The sequence below is a fragment of the Cystoisospora suis genome, assembly GCF_002600585.1.
Source record: "Cystoisospora suis strain Wien I chromosome Unknown contig_6448, whole genome shotgun sequence".
NCBI lineage: Eukaryota > Apicomplexa > Conoidasida > Eucoccidiorida > Sarcocystidae > Cystoisospora > Cystoisospora suis.
The window spans coordinates 1-16,594 of NW_027159237.1; the positions used below are offsets into that span (position 1 = coordinate 1).

General features: G+C 55.2%; 2 protein-coding genes across 2 annotated transcripts; one reads left to right on the top strand and one right to left on the bottom strand.

The window, feature by feature from the left end:
• Nucleotides 1–512: 512 nt before the first annotated feature.
• On the top strand, nucleotides 513–12,474 carry CSUI_009965 (xpg n-terminal domain-containing protein). The gene is made up of 10 exons (XM_068070073.1): nucleotides 513–1,265; nucleotides 2,038–2,117; nucleotides 2,687–2,784; nucleotides 3,634–4,185; nucleotides 4,662–4,837; nucleotides 5,514–5,611; nucleotides 6,187–9,376; nucleotides 9,766–9,899; nucleotides 10,541–10,729; nucleotides 11,138–12,474. The coding sequence occupies exons 5-8, from the start codon at nucleotides 4,702–4,704 to the stop codon at nucleotides 9,774–9,776; spliced, it is 3,435 nt and encodes a 1,144-aa protein (XP_067917950.1). The 5' UTR covers nucleotides 513–1,265; nucleotides 2,038–2,117; nucleotides 2,687–2,784; nucleotides 3,634–4,185; nucleotides 4,662–4,701; the 3' UTR covers nucleotides 9,777–9,899; nucleotides 10,541–10,729; nucleotides 11,138–12,474.
• Nucleotides 12,475–13,989: 1,515 nt separating this feature from the next.
• On the bottom strand, nucleotides 13,990–16,089 carry CSUI_009966 (protein kinase domain containing protein; the record flags this gene model as incomplete). Its single annotated transcript, XM_068070074.1, has 7 exons — nucleotides 13,990–14,365; nucleotides 14,462–14,525; nucleotides 14,659–14,717; nucleotides 14,821–15,191; nucleotides 15,286–15,411; nucleotides 15,513–15,656; nucleotides 15,871–16,089. Coding segments are annotated over 4 exons (696 nt in total), but the record flags the coding sequence as incomplete, so codon positions are not given.
• Between the last annotated feature and the right edge of the window lie 505 nt (nucleotides 16,090–16,594).

The window sequence follows — 16,594 nt, forward strand, 5'->3', positions numbered from 1 at the left end:
CGGACACTCGTGCGTGACCGTTGTACCTCTTTGGAACTAGTGCCGGCACCGTAGCTACTGAAGTAACGGCTACGCTGAAACGGGGTGAGCACGGTCGCTGCTGGCCGGCATAGCAGTGGGGTCTGCTCCAAGAGAAAAAGTAGTCAGGGGAGAGTATCTGAAGACGAGTACTGCCCCTGGGAATGCTGAGAGAGCCCGCCAGAATGAATGATGGCCGTGTCCAACGCGCATCCGTTCTGTAGGCCTGTTGCCGCTCAAGCGTTCCCGTGCCGTTGGCATAGCTCGTTCAAACTGCACCACGACCTCCTGACGAGACTAAAACGCCCACCAACCCAATTTAGCTATACTCAAGGGGGGCCGTGGCTTGCTTTCTAGAGTCGCTGTTTGGAGACGGCTGGCGAACGCGCATGCAACTGGGCGAATTTTCCAGCGCTCAGAACGTCGCCGTGCGGCTCTCATTCATCGCCTTGGATTCTGAAGACTACGGGACGACGCCCCGCGCCACAGGCGTGCGAGATCTTAGATGCACTTCAAGCCTCTCTCTGTCTCGTTCAGCTTACGCGATCTAAGGCGTCCGAGAGCGGCTTTCCCGATCTTGCTGCGAAGGGTGCTGCCTGCCTGAAGGACTCTCCCTCTCTGCTTGCTCGCCATGGTGTAGTTTCAGTGCGCGCGCTCTCCCCGCTTTAATCTTTTCGAGTCTTTTACAATTTCCCGTGTCTGAGTCTCTTGCCGCCGTCTACCTCCGAAGCGGTAGCGGGCGGGTCGAGGGCACTACGGTCACAGCGCTGCCCTGACCGTAGTGTCCTTTGGCTACCTGGTCTCGCCGCTCGTCGCTCATGCCGCAAGTCCCCGATGGTTTGACGGCAGTGCTCGTCCTGAGATCTAGGGCAAGGCGGACAACGTCAGATCGGTGTCATTCGTGGCAGTACTTTCCGTTGGCTTTCCACGCTGTTGTTGCGTTGCGCGAGTACCAGCCGCTCTAGTTAGGAGGAGGACGAGAAAGGCGTCAAAAGGGGAGGCAGGTGAGATCTGCATACCCTCTTTCGAAAATCCCGGTTGGTGGCGTCTCGAGAACACGAAGCGCAGCTGGGCCGCGGGTTCATGTTTATGCGGACTCAAGGAGACATCCCACAAAGACTTACGGCTCTCTAAATATGGGTGTAAAGGGACTATGGGATCTTCTTGCCCCCGCGGGCCGGCGAGTATCTGCGGCGAACTTGAAGGGGAAAATCGTTGCGGTGGACGCGGCCATTTGGTTAGTTCAGGTATTTCTGCGGTCTCGCCCGATGGCGCTGAATGGCAGCGCTTTTGTTCAGTTCCCCGCGGTTATCGGTCTTTCCGTAGGTTCGTTGGACGTGTGGGCGAGTGTGTGACCGTCTTATCATCACCAGCAGGGACATCGGAATTATAGGAACTGTAGATAAAGTTCCGAGCAGACTCGGGCATCTTCTCCCACAGGTTCATTCGTGGCTGGAGAAGTTTCTGAGTAACGGCTGTGTCGTTTGTTGCCTGACACCATCTCGTTCCGGAAATGGTTCCCTGCGTGGTGATGCGGGTAAATCTACAGATGTTTTTAGCCCGGTTATTTTCTTCATGGGCTTCTTTCCGCGTGTTCAGAAACGTGTCCAGCAATGATTTCGAGATAGTCCACTGTTTCACCAGCTAAGGATCTTGGCTTTCTGCAGAATTCGATTGAGCTCCGTTGCAGCTTCTCTAACTTGTGTAGAGTGAGAGCGGATGGGGTCGTGCATCCAGTCGTCGTATGCGAGAAAGTGTGATTCTCTTCGGTGTGGCGCGTGCACACGACCCGTGCAGATCTGGCTGCGCTTCTTCTGTGGGGAGCGTTAGGCACACGCGCATTCTAGATTTCCTCTGCACCGCGGCTTTCCTGGGCGGTTTGCCTCGCATCTCAGCAGCAGAACGGTGCTTGTGCTTCTTCCGGGGAGTCTAGCGTTGAAAAGAAAAGGTGTCCGTAGCACTGCTATTTGTCCGATTTCGACTGTTTAGCCTGTGTGTAGCGTGCTTCTTACTCTCCAGTTTCTACATGCGATGAAACGGGCTGACGGTTCGGCCCTGCCGGCTGCACATCTTGTTGGGTTCTTCAATCGGTTGTGCCGGTAAGCGCAGATATTCTTTCCAATGTCCTTTCTGACACCCTGGTGCTTTCCGAAGGCTGCCTAGACGAGAGCGTTTGCCACGTCTTTCTGTTCAAACTTGAATATCGCCGGCGTCGTCAGAGTTTCGCCACTGGTCGTTCTAATCTGCCACAGTCAGCAGAAAAGTCCTGCATAGGTTTTGCGCTTACGGGATGGTTCGCGGGGAACGGTACTCCGTTATCGATGTCGCAAGTCGACGTGGACGCTCCAGACGCGGCCTTGCTCTGGCGTGATGCAAGGGGCGTCATTCTTCCTGACGCCGGCTGCCCATACCATCTTCTCGTCTGTAGTGTACAGACACTGTTGGAGGAGGCGGATGGCACACGTTTTGCCTTTTTCTGCTGTTTTCGCCTCTTCGGCTCCAACAGGGCTAGGTTTTCCACGGATGCGGGGCAATGTAGAATCGTTCTTGTGTGGGTTCGTTACCTTTGCTGAGAAGCTCGCTGGGTATTTGTACTCGTAAAGAAGAGGAGCACAGCATGCACTCGCGGTTTCTTAGCCTTGTTCTTTTTCTCTCTTTTTCCTCCTAGGCTTCTCTTCTTCCAGATCCGCCCCATTATTGTCTTCGACGGTCCTCCGCCCTTTCTGAAACGGCAGACATTGCTCGCCAGGCGAGTGGAGCGCGATTGTTTTTCCCTCAGTGTCACAGTATTCCTCGTGCGTGCTGGACAGCCACATAGTGCCGGCCAAAGCTGGTTCGTGAGTTGAATTTACCAGTCATCAAGTTGGCTTGCTGCACACTGTCGTCCTGATAAGTTCTGTTCCTTCTCTGAAGCCTTGCTTTCGTTTCGCACTAAGACTGCCGGGTACGGTTGAGAGCCGCTGACCGTCGCGCCGTGTGTTTTCGCCAGCACGCCATTAGTGAGAATGCCTTTCTATAGCGAGTAAGCCTTCCGCGGCTCACCAGTTACACTCCTTTGTGAGCGGTGGGCTACCTGCTCGGCCCGGGGGCACGATAGTCCCGAACTACCTGCGTGCAACACAGATGTCTACAGCGCGTCTGGGAAAGGGGACTTGATCAGTGAGTCCGGGGAGTTTTGCTGCACCGAGTCGAGATAGTCACCGTGACCACTCAGGTGGATCCGGCATTTCGCGTCTCTGTGTCTAGCGCTCGTGAGCGTTCGCGATTGTGCATATGGTGGGGATTCCCACGTTCGGAGGGAGACGCGGAGTACGTGTTTTCTGCTCGTGAAGCGTTCCACTTTTGCCTAGTGTGACTGTTGCTCCCTGTTCTCGACTGTCAGTGCCGCATTGTCTTATCGCTGGCACGGAAAACGTTACCTTGCGTATATTGAAACAGGTATCAGGTGCATGAGAGGGTGGTATGGCGGTTGACTAGGGCCAGCGATCGCGTCCGCAGGCAGTAGTGGTAAGGAGGAGTGTTCCTGAGGGGCGACCGCAGTCGGACCTAGTCGGGCATGACGCCTTCGATTCCTCACGAAGCTGTGTGTCCATCTCTCTCGTCTCTGCTGTGCAGGAAGCGGCAGAGACTGCAGCAGGAAAAGAGCTTGCGCTCGGTCGTGGCGCGGCTCCTGGTGAATAGACTTCGAGCCCAGAGGAACGAGGGGTCTTCCTGTGAGCCGGCAGGAGAGTCGAATTCAACTGTGCCTTCGTCGAATATAGAGCCAGAGGTGATTGTAGTGTCTGGAACGACGTCAGGATGCTCGCGTTCCTCAGACGTCCGATCTGTCTCCCCTTCTCCTTCACCCCCTCCCTCTTCGCATGCCTCCTCGGGCCACGACCGGTCGCTGTCGTCACTCGCGCTGTGTCCAGGGGATGGAGAAGAGAAGGGACGGACGACAACGACGAAGGCGTCCTCGACAGAAGGAGGTGCCACTCCCGCCGTCTTACGTCTAGATAGAGGAGACCAACAGAAAAGTGTTTCCTCCCATGAAGAGCGCAGAAGGAAAAGCGACACGGAAGAAGAAGCATCCGAACTGATTTCTGATAGTGACGGAGTCGATGATGTGTCGGTACAGGGAGAGAGTCGGGGAAGATCTCTTGTCCCACCCGTGCCTGAGGAGCTCCGGTGAGTCACGAGAGACGCGTAGCGTAGGGAAGCGGAGTATCGTAAGGGATATGTCAACGAGAATTGCTGTCGCTTTTGAGACTTCCCCACACTGAGCCTGCACGCGGGTGTTCTGCGGTCTCACTCGCAGACCGCATTGCCAAGTTGGTGCTGTCTTGTCTTTGTGATGCTTCGCGCATGTATATCTGCTGTGTTTGTACGCATGAGTAGTGAATATAACCATGAGCTGTATGCGTTCTGCAGTGGCAGGGGGACTTCGCAGGCCCACTTTCTGGTGCAGTTCGTTGGCCTCTGCGTGATCGTGGCATTATTTGCGCTGGGATGGAAAGTGTCTACAACACCGTATGAGTGTGTCGATGATCCTGGTTTCTTCTACCATCTGTGCTAGGCGCGGCCCTCATTGGAAGGGGTATCTCTCAAAGTGGGAATCCCAGCTGTTCTCACTGCAGCCATTGTGCCTGGTGTGTGTTGGCCAGAGGATTTCTGAGCTCCAGAAGACAACTGGGAGAACTTCCGATGCCCTCAATATTGTCCATGCCCGCAAGCGCCGCGTCAACCAAAGCTTTCGGATCACTCGGCCTGCCCAATTTGATCAAGCAGAGCAGAGACGGGGAGAGCCGGAAGCTTGTGAGACGAGTCGAGGATTTCAAAGGTTCGTCGGTGCATGGTGTGACACGGCTCTCTTCTTTCTTTGACGTTGTTCCGCAACATTGGACGGTTTCACCCGGGGTCGCACTTCACGAGATATCTGCGGAGTAAGCAGCTGCCTGCTGCGATGCACCCATTGCGCGCTGTGCGGGGCTCTTCTTTACATTGTGGTGTCTCAAGCTCTGGAGCGGATCCTTGAGGAAGCCGGTAGTACCTATGCGTTCGGAGAGATTCATTTGACCATGCAGTAAAGGTGGCGTTCTGGGACGTCAGCGACTGTGTCATCTGAACACATTGCGTGGGGATCACGTGCGTCGCCATGTTTTATCTCGTGCTAAGCAACGGCAGTGGGGGCTCTTTTACATTGGTCTGAAGCGACCGGAATGTGCCGCCAGCCGGTGGTGTTCAGACGCTCTAGGTCATTCTGGTTGGCGTTTTGGTAGGGGCCGCGTTCTCACCGAGGATGCCAGCTGAATGGGCAGTTCTATATTTTTTGGGCCGGCCTCGGTGGACCCCGGTCACTGAGGAACTTCGAATTTTTTCGTCCCAAGTACTTACATGCGCAGGCAGTCGGTACGTACCTGCGTACTTGAACACAGTGAGTGGAGCTTGCGTGTGCAGACAATACGCCTGCACCAAGACATCCGGACTGACTTCCTGATATTGTCTGGGTGCCACAGCGTATCGGCTGGAGGATGACACGTACGTACAGCTTCCACTGGATGCCGAAATCGATCCGGAGGTCTTCGAGCTGTTGCCTCCCAAGATGCAGTTTCAGGTGAGCTTACGGGCGAACGGCGTTGATAGCAGCTTCACCCGGACAAGCTGCGCGAGGTGCCCCAGCATGGTGGACACCGAACAGCAGTGAACTTGTTGGTCTGTTACGGAAGTGCAGTTGCCAAAGTTCTGTCGTTGACTTGAGTCTCAATAAGCACGTTTTTGCAGCCGTTTGTGTGTCCTCTTCTATACGGAACGGGTGTGACAGAGAAGAACCAGAGAGACGTTCGTGGAAGGGACTCTCGTTTAGTGTACATCAGTCTGTCGAGTTCTCTTTCAACTGTGTCCGTACTCCGATACGGGTTTAGTGGTTGTGACCGAGCCAGGGCAAGTTTCCCAAGGACTACAAAAGCGCTGGCTGTCCTTGGGATAGCCCGACCAACCCGCCTTCGGAGCCCTCGAGGAAGCGCGCGACGTCTTGTTTGCAAGTCGTATATGGAAAGACGAGACACGACTGCTGTGGATATTGAGGGCGGCCTCCATGGCTGTTGATACGGCTCATATTAGGCATTATAGGACTCAAGACACTACTCTCTTTAGCGCTCGGGCTCATGCAGTCTGTAACCTTTCTTTCAGATTTTGACTCAGCTGCGGGACGCATGGATGCACGACAGCCGGGTCAAGGCTCTTCAAGCAAAAAACAACATTTTCGTGTTTTCAAATGTCCAGCTGGAGTCCTATATGCGGAGTGTACAAGCCAACCTTCAGCTGACTGCTGTAAAGCAGCGGCTAGCGGCAGTTCAGCAAGCACAAGAGGGGGAGGGGGAGTCGTTGTCGCGGGATACTCGATCTGTCCATGTAGACACACGCGCGCTGGCGGACTCTTCGGATACGCCTGGTCCGTCGGACTTCTCCAGTGAGACTCCAGCCGGAGGAACCGCGTCGTTCTCACCGAAACGGGAAAGACGGTCTTCGCTCAGTCGATCTTCTCTAGTCCCTGTTTCCCCCTCTGGGACATCTTTATTCTCTTCTCCAGCAGGCGCCTTGTCTGGCGAGACGGCTCGTGGCAGGGGACGTAAAGGAGGAGCTCAAATAACACCTAGCCGAATATACGGGGAAGCATCTTCTTCGTCGTCTCTGTCAGGAGGCCTCTTCTCGCAACGGGCTTTGCCACCGAAATCCACGGTTGCGCGTTTCGCAAGAGGAAGAGGAGGGCTCGCAGCGGAACCAGGCCCGGGGATCCTCGGGTTCACCGGTTCAACGCGCCAGAGGGTGTTCATGAACGATCTGGAGAAGGCAAGTGAACCGCTCAGTGCACCGAGTGAAGCTGAGACACTGAGACCATCGGAGTTGATAGCTGCGGCTGCCGCACGGGCGAGAGCAGCAAGCGCCGACGATTCGTCGGGAGGGAAGAAAGGTTGTGGATCAGAAGTGCACGTCTCTGCGCGACTGAAAAAGGAGTTGGGCGAACGCGAGACAAGGCGAGGAGTTTTCGACAGTTACGGTGAGGAGGACGACGATGGTGACGGCATGGTCCTTACAGCAACAGGCGAGAGACGGCACATCGCGTTGCTCGATGATAAGGAGATTTTCGGGGAGCAGTTCTTCGCGAACTCGCCAACTGCAAGCGCGGCTCTGACCGGCGCTGATAGTCAAACGGACTTTCTAGGTGCTTCTGAGATGGATCAAGAAGGGCAGAGCACGACCCCTCTTCTCCCGGACGCGCTTGCCGTCGGCAGTGAGGGGGAGGGGGTGACCGAGAAAAGGAGTGTCACAGATGGCAGCAGACGAGCCGAAGAGGGCGAGGAGACCCAGGGAAAGGAAGTCACAGAGACGGAGGGGACCACTGAGAAGACGAGCGGAGCCACGCAAGCTCAAGAGGCAGTAATGAATCTTTTGTCAGAGGAAGAGAGCGATGAATTTGAGGACTGCGTCATTGACAGTTCTGGGGGAAGCCGGAGCGTACAAAACACGGAGGACCTGCCCGCGGCTTCTCCCTCTGTCCTGATGTGCGCGAGTCCAGTCTTTTCTCTGTCGTTGTCGTGTGACACTTGTTGTGCTTCATCGTTTGCATCTCCCGGCCGCGCCTGTTTTCCCGTTGCTGTTGAAGACCAAGAAAAAAAATTGGACGCGGAACTCCGCGGGAGTGCGTGGAGAAGAAGGAGTGGGAGCAAAGACAACACAACAAGAGACACGAGTTCAGTTACGCTTTCGACTGCGAAAGCAAGCAGTGTGGAGGAAAGTTCAGGCGCGGATTCTTGCGGAAGTCGTCTGGCTTCTTGCGGTGGACACAGAGGCCGGATGAGGCGAAAGTTTTGGTTTGGGGGTAGACGGCCAACTGAGCTCAAACCCGGTGCCGAGCCTCGCAGCCCAAGTTCTTCTCCGAGTGCTGGCGCGCTTCACTCCTGTCCAAAGAGTGGCCCTGTCAGGACAGAAACAGAAATTTTGTCTCGTGCACCTTGTTCCTCTGTTTTTCACTCTAGTCTTTCCAGCCCAGGTTGGCGCGAACAATATACGTGTTTAGTTGATCCCCTCCCCTCGTCTACAAGAGGGAAGTCTGAAGCGTTGTACGGGCTAAGGAAACGTCAGGATCAGAGTAAGTCCAAAACAGAAACCTCCTCACTACCGTCCAGTTCGGCTTTCAGCGAGCAGGAATCTGCGCTGCGGACTAGAGATTCAAGGGGCAGAGCCGGGCCGCGACACCGAGAGCCGATGAGAGCAGGAGAGAGACAAATGGAAAAAGGGGAAGGAAAGGGGGTACGGAGGCCGAGGGGCGGACCACGCATCGAAGAACTTGGACGATTTGGAAGAGAAAGATTGAAAAAAGAGGAAGAAACAGGTAACAGTGGCGGGAGTGACTGCCAAGCAGAAGAGGGGGAGAACCCTTCGGCGCACCTAGGGTCTTTTTTACCAGGTTACGGTGAGGAGGAAGTTCATGCCTCCCCTGAAGCAGTACCCGAGACGATCGACCCTGAGAAGCTTTTAGCAGAGCTCGGCAAAGTCTCTTTCCCTCTCCGTCTTTGCTCCTCTTCTACCGCAACTATATCACAGCCAGCGTCGATGGAAGAATGTCAGCTCGGTGGCGGGAAGCAAGAGGAAAAGGAGCAGCTCGGTCTGAGAGAGGTGGAGCGGTTCGGCGGTCAGGATCCGAGGAGAAACAGGGGGGGAGATGAAGAAGACGGGTTCATGCAGCTTTGGTTGGCCGTCTTTCCTCAGTTGAAGGAGCACCTTCCGGCCGATCATCTTCCAGAGGAAGAAAGCGCAGCCGTCGGAGCCAGCGGAGGGATGACACGGGGAGAACAGAGTGATGATGATAACAGCACGTCGTTAATATGGGATCGAGAATTGGGAGGGAGAGGCCGTGTAAACGAGAACCTTTTTTTCGATGAGGATCCAGACCAGGAGCCACAAGGCAACAGAGAGCGCAGAGGTGATGGATGGGGAGGCGGCGGAACGGGCGCATCCGCAGAAGAAGTGGCGGCTGCGTCAAGTCACAGTGACGGGGAGGAGAAAAATTCGAAAGACGATAGTCGTACCCCCTCACACGCGCACACTGCTTCTTTGCATGAGTCCCAGCAGAGACAGCCCGCTACAGGGAAAACATGGATAAAATCGTCATCTGCTGTCGGTAGTGGGTCACACCGTTCTCCTGTGGCACTGATGACTATGGGAGGCAGTGGCGCTGATGAGCGGCTCAGAGAGAGGCTGGAAGAGGAAAAGCTTCTCCTCTTTCACCATGCCGGGGGACTCATGCAGCGACAAACCGGGGACGTCAACGCCCAGATGAAAGAGCAGGTGAGCTGTCGGAGTGTCGTAGACATGTGGGGTATCACCCGAAACTTGTCGCTTGCTCCCTCCCCGTTTCTGACCGCAGCTTTTAGTGATGTCGCCGTCGAGGTGTGATACGGTTGATGTTGTCGGGGTGCGTTTCTTCAGAGCTTCGAGAGTATATGTCTACTGGGATGCGCCCGTGTAGTTGTGAAATGCATCTGGATGCGAAGCCGAGTTCCTGGAGAGTTATTGATTGCTTGACAGCAGCTTCTGCAACGTCAGCGGACCGGTAGGTTCGCGGTTTAGATGTGTTTCGGCCTGCTTCAAGCCCTTCGAAAGATATACACGCTTGCGCGTACGTAGAGGCAGGTCGCTTGGTGTAGTGTCTTTTCGAGAATGTGAACGTTTCCTTCTATCACCACAGATATCATGATGGTACCAAAGTGGACCGGTGATGTGCCTGAATGCCTTCGAGGTGATTGCATTGCTGAGAGCCTTCGGTATTCCTTTCGTGACTGCCCCCGGAGAGGCCGAAGCCACGGCTGCCCACTTGACTCTCGAACGTCTCGCCGACGCAGGTAGGGGAAGAAAAGGGTTTGTCGTACTAAATACACGATGTGTCAGCAACTCCGAAGTAGTCCGGTGACGAAGACCATTTGCCCGCGTATGACGGCGGTGACCTGAGTTTTAGAGTCGATGTCGCGGGAGTTGCCGAGCTAACATAGTCATTCTCACACCTGCGGTGGTTCTTGTTAGACGAGTGTGAACGTTCACTCGCGCAGATAGCAGTCTCTCCTTCGTGCAGCATCTCATTTCGCAGACAACGCGGGCTGTGGTGGTTGCCGAATGGGTGCCTTTTGTTAATTGTGTTTTCCTGCGTGAAAAGCGCTCTGTCCCATTGTGCTCAGTAGCAGTTCATAGGGGTTGCGCACTTCTGAATCGAGGCATACGGACTAGAAAGTCGGCGGGCTCTCGGGCCAGCCCGGGGAGGCGCAGAGACTCCTCTGGGTGCGGCTGTGTGTATCCATGTATAGATCGACTGATATTGATGCTTCGCGTAGAGGTACGGGAAAATCGCTCTGGAAGAAAAAAGCTGAGACCGTCGTAAACCAAGGACAGGCGTTGAGATCAAAGCAAACATTTCAGACGTGCCACTGATTGAACAAATTGAAACCCGGGGTTCCTGCACTCGTCGCTGTTCCTCGACCGCGTCATCAAGACAGCGTACTTTGCTGTATCCACGTCCCAGTCATTTCAGATGATAGCGATACGGTGGTGTTCGGGGCGCAGGAGGTCTACAGGAATTTCTTTGAGAACAAGAAGAGTGTCGAGGTATACGAGGCCAGCTTCACGGCGCACAAGCTCGGGCTGGATCAAGAAGCGCTGATTCTTTTAGCGATGATACTTGGTGAGCGTCAGACGATCAAAACACACGAAAAAACCGTGTCAGTATCCCCGCCGTTCTCCGCGTTACCCGAGAGTTCACGCCCTTCACCGTAGAGTCGAAGTAACGCGATACTTTAACCGCGAGGCGCGTGGCAGAAATCCGTTGGTATGAAGGCCCTGTTTCTTTGTTGTACGCTCGGTCAGTGTTTCCTGGAGGCATTTGTTCTTTGGATTTTCTTTCCTCCTCTCCGTGGCTTTTTTTCTGCTCGGCGATTCTTCCATGATGTGACGTACTTGATTCTCCGAGCAGAAAAAACGTGTCAAAAAAGACGACTTTTCTCTCATCACACCAGCCGTCGGAACGCTCCGGCTACATGTTTGGTGTGGATAGGGTTGATAGCGTCTCGTCACTTTTGCACCTTTTCTTCAGGATGCGACTATACGCTCGGTGTACGCGGAATAGGCATCGTAAACGCGGTGGAAGTTCTACGTGCTTTCCCTTCGTTAGAGGCTCTGGAGAAATTCCGAACCTGGGCAGAGGCCCCCTGGACAGCAGGGATTGACGCAGACGATTCCGAGGAGGTTCGTAAGTACAAGGAAGAGCATAAAAATTACAGGTTGCAGTGGCAGTTTCCTCACGACTTTCCTTCCCCTGAGGTGTTCGAAGCGTTCGCTTCTCCCCTCGTAGACCGCTCTCGGGAGCCCTTCTCATGGGCTGCTCCTGACGTGGATAGCATCGTTGCCATCATGACGCGTGTGGGCGGCCTGAAGAAGGATGAGGTTCTTGATAGCCTTCTTCCTGCTCTGAAACAGTACGGCGCAGCCGACGCCTTCCAGCGGCAGACGAGGCTTACGGCTTTTCTACCGTTTGCCGACACGGGTGGACATAACGAGAAGAACAGGAGCCAGGGAGGCACGCCTGGGGACAGGGAACACCACCGCACCGGAGACGCACTCCGAGCCGCAGCGCAAGCGCTCGCGGGGACCGACTGCCTCGGGGGTAGGATGAAAGAAGAGGCTCCGAAGAAAAAGGAAAAAAAAGATGAAGACGCAGGTCGCGAGGAGAATTGGAGAGGGGCCGACACCAAGGGGGGCGAGGACGAGAGCATCCTGGAAGGTATAGCTATCTGGATGGAGAGAGACGAAGGGCGGAAAAAAGGAAAAGAACAGCTAGGAGAAAATACAGCAGGCGGTGGAGACACGGTTGCTGTCATCAAGAGCGAACGCATGTTGCGAGCTGTCTCGGTTCTCGAGCGGAGGCGGAAACAGGCGACGTGTACTAGTGAGGAGGGCGACAGACACAGAGGCGTTACTAGTCCTGGCAGAAGCGGAAGCATTGCACTCCACGGAGAAGCGGAGGCTGACCGAAGTGCCGCACTTCTTTTGAAGTCGAGTAGACAGGGAAAACGAAAGCGAGCACCAATGAGCCGCAGAGAAAGGACGTCGCAGAAAGCGGAAGTTGAACGCGGTCGCGCTTGTCTCCGGAGGGGAGCCGCGGAAGAGGGCAGGAGAGGAAAGCAGCCAGATGTAGCTGCGCCTCCCGGTGTGCGTGGCCGGCGGACCCCCCCGAGCTCAAAGCGGAAGAGAGATGGTGGACCACTGGAAGCGAGTATACAGGAGACAATGAAGCAGGGGCAATATGCAAACGTTTCGCGGCACGCAGACCTCCGAGACGAAGACGGCATTCTAATTGCAGAAATGGAACGAGATCTCGCCGTAGAAGACCTTGATGCGTTGGCTGCTGCTGCAGAAGCGGAACTTCTCTAGGCGACCTCACTATCTACGAAATTTGCCGCTTCAAGCCGCGACGTCCAGGGCGCGCGTGCGGAGCGGCTCTTCTCGCCCGAGAGTGTCAGAAACCTGCGCTGGGACAAACGTGTAGCCCGCTGGTCCGTTTATCTGCGTTGTTTAGGGTTTTTAAGCCCGGACTCAACGGGACCGCGAAACTCAGATTATGTCGCGCCCCCCGTAAGAGATTGCGCGATCTTTCCATTTCCCTGTCGGCCCTTCCTCATTGTACAAAGGTTCGGGAGGAACCGCTCGTAGTCGTGGTAGTCGGTGTCAACCCCCTTTTGTTTGCGGCAGAAGAGGTGTCGTTTCAAGGATCATGAGCTTTTTGCAAGCACGCCATGTGGCAATCTCAAACACACCGGGGGGCACACTGGCTCGAATATAGTGTCTGTTACCTGCGGTCGAGACTCGCGTGTAGGAGGATACAATGATGTTTGGAAGCCCACCAGTCTCACAAACTACTGGCCTTCGAACAGTGGGCTGCTTTCAGATTCTATGCGAGGCAGATATCAGAACAAGCCGGCCATCGGCCCCCAGCAGGAACCTTATACATTGTGAGATTCCTCGCCCTCAGAGTATAACTATCTCTCTTTACGGAGAGTCTTGCTGACCCAGGTGGAAACTTTTTCGTTATCCTTCTCGACGTTGAAGTTCCCGTTGGCCCGTAGCCCGCGTGTCTGTCCCTGAGGAACTGACTTGTGTCCAGAACACCTCGGTCGTGCATTCTGCCCCGGCACTCTGGTTCTGGCCCTTTCTGTCGGGGTGCTCGCAAAAGCCGCTCAAAGACTGGGCGGGCGGGGACGAGGAGATACGCGGAGATTTTCAGTCGCTCTGGTCGGTGACAGTCATCTGAGGGACCCAGCGCTGAACACGGAACGTCTTCCAAGAACGGGTCCTTGATCGAGTTTGCATGGTTCCGCCTGGGGTGTTGGCGGTTTCCAGTCGCAGAACACTTCGCACAGTAGCAGTGCGGGGCCACTCTGAGGCGCCGTCCGTTCTGGTATGGCGGTCAGCAGAAATGGTGTTGTGGCCCGGCGAGAAACACCGGTTCCTTGTGCGCAGCCCGGAGAGGGTCTCTGTTTGATGAAGGCGACAGCCGCGGTGCCGTTCCTCAGCATGTTGTTCTGTTTCATCGCTAGCGTATATAACAGACATTTTTGGTTTCTACGGGGTGGGAGTACCGATTTTGTTTCTAGACAATATGCTGCCGCACGCCGAAGGAACGGCGCTAGGCGTAGATTTTGGCCTCGCACGCAAAGAGGATGAGGGCTTGGCGACGGTCTGTCCGGAGAAGTGATCAGGAGCGTGCAAAGCGTAGCCCGGGTGGACTGGCCCACCCCGGACTTCGTGTGGTTGCTGGCCCAGCGTCCCAAGGTAGTGCAAAGCACTGCGGGCCTCAACCTATGAGCTCCGTTTTGATTTCATGGTATTCTAGTCGTTAGGGGACGAAACAGGGTGTGAACTCCGAAGCATCAACATGTCTTGTAATGTCGGTCCACCAGTAACTCGACCAGCGTCAAGTCCATATTACTACACAAACATGCACGAGGGAGTCCACTTCGCACACAAGGTAGCACACGCTCCTGTTAATTCCGCGCAAAAAAAGGTAGTCAACTCGTTATAAACTGATGGGTCGTCCGGCTTCACCCGGCAGCCTGTCCGACATGTCCACAATGGCAAGCCAGGGCCAGGCAGCACGTGCCAAAAGAAAGAGGAATTCTGTTCCACATTTCTGTCCTAAGCCCTAGTTCAGGAATGGATGTTGGAGAGCGAGACGAGGTGAGATTCTCTTCCACGGGTCAAGTGAGAGCATTTTCTTCAGCAAGTCGATGGCAGCAGGATCCCGCACGCGGAGACCTGTAGGCGCCTGCTGACAAGGGAGATACTCCGCACTTGTTTGACAAGGTACCACTTACTTCCGAAGTCTAGCGAGTGAGCAGCGGTGCAAACCAAAATCGCTTACCAGGACAAGGGACTGTAGATTTTTTAGTACGTGCAGTTGTTTTTTATAGATTATAGCGGGACGCCTGGTAGAACAGATACGGCAGTTGTTGCTTACTGCTGGGTATCACTGGTGAAACACCCTTCACCAGCGCTATACGCGGGCTGGTGCGTTGACAGTGAGGCAACGACGCAAGAGTTTCTTCGCGACGTGCTTACTTCAACCTTTCAGAGAGAAGGCCTCCGGATAGATAGTGGTCTTTGCCGGTCTCGTCTCTCTGGTGGATTGAGTGCAGAGAAAGCAAGCACGTCACAAAGCGTGTACGTTCCGCGTTGGGAATCCTGCGTTGAGAGAGCCGCGTGATCGACTGCAGCACTTACCGTCACGAGATCCCACGGTAAGCCGGCGGGAATGCCAGTCAGGAGTTCCAGAAAAACGATTCCCAACGACCAAGTGTCGAATGCCCAAGGAGGGGCAACTTCTCTGGGCGTACTCGTCGAATCCTGTCGCACCCAGGGACCTCGCTTAGTCTCAAGCCGTAGTCAGTCACCAACTAGGAAGATCCTCCTGTTCGCGCCATGCCCTTCACTCGAGCTCTCAAACCCGCTCAATAACAGCAGGGGCAAAGACACTCTGATGTGGCGATCACTCACTCGCAGCTCAGGAGCTGTATCTGCGGCCCTTAGTGCCTCCGGCGGCATGTACTCTGGCGTTGCCATTAACGGAGTCGCAGAGGTTCCATGGCGGAAGGCTGCAAAGCAGGCAAGAGCTTCGGACTGTTTACGGCTGCACAGTGTATTCCAGCGCGACTGCGCAAGCGCCGTTTTCTCTCTCTTGACTGTTACCCGATCCGAAGTCAATGATCTTGATCTCTCCAACCGAAGTGGATCCAGGCGATGAGAGAACAAGTATATTGTCGGGTTTAATGTCGGAGTGTATCCATTTAAGGTGAGCCAGCATATCCAAGACATCTGCGAAGCCAGAGGAGCAGGCATATAACAATGGCTCGGCGCGGGTGTGCGCCAGAAACCGCCTACACGCGGATCTCGGCATTCCTGATTTCGTCACCTACGTAGCATGTCGCGGAGTAAGCACTTCAAGATGCGGGGGTCTTGCCGCATCAGCGTATACAGGGGCTTCTCCAGAAGGCGGTACATTCGCTTCTGGCCAACAAATTCTCCCTTCACGTCCCGCACCAAAGTTGAGAGCGCTACGCCTGAGAGCCGAGAACGTAGGGAGGCTGAATGTCGCGCCCGTGCAGCAGTTGATCTCGCATGTGGCAGAAAGCGATCGCTTCGGAGCCATCAGTGGCGCCCTCGCGTACAGGCGAGAGATCTTCAACGATCTGGTGGCCGGGGATGAAGTTCGTTTTCTCTCTGCAGTAAGTCCAGAACATGGGTCCCGGCCGAACTCCTTTCGGCTTCACTTACCTCCAAATTCATAGGCAACGAATACAGAACTCTTGCCGCATATGGTTCCGTAGCACTTGGCAATGTGTTTGGTGCCAGGCCACTGCTCCGGATCCAACTTGGGAAAGCCCTCCGGGCCGTTCAGTTCTTCTGATTTGGAGCAGCCCACAAGTGAATGTAGACCCTTGGCGGGGCATAGCCACAGACTCGACGCCGAACAATCTATCGGAAAGAGCCGGCCCAAGTCGAACCCCAAAAGAGCACTCAGACGACGGGGACAGGTGCGTCACGATGCCCCGGGCACTACGCTTAGAGAAGCCTACCCGCAACTCGGAGCTCCCTTTCGTGTGCGCTGGTTTCGCCTGGAGCGCTGGAGCGCAGCCGTCGCATCTGGGCAGACAGCCAGACACTAGCAACTTTTCTTTACCCGAATCGAATCGCATGTACGCGTTTCATCGAGCATGTACGTCTCGTCCTCACATCACTCCACCCAGGAGGCACAGCGGCGGTGTCAGAAGTTCATGCACTTGGCAGTAGGGCTCCTCCTCGCTCCCGAAATCGTGTCTTGTCACCTGCTTTACGGCGACCACCTCTCCGGTCGCTTGGGAGCGTGCTTTCCAAACTATAGACGACCCGCCACTGGGACGACGCACAGAGACCACAGAGGGGGACGAGGGAGGTAAGTCTCCAAGAAGCTTGCGGCAGCTTGTGTTGACGGGGAGAGAAAACCTTACAACTGCTTACA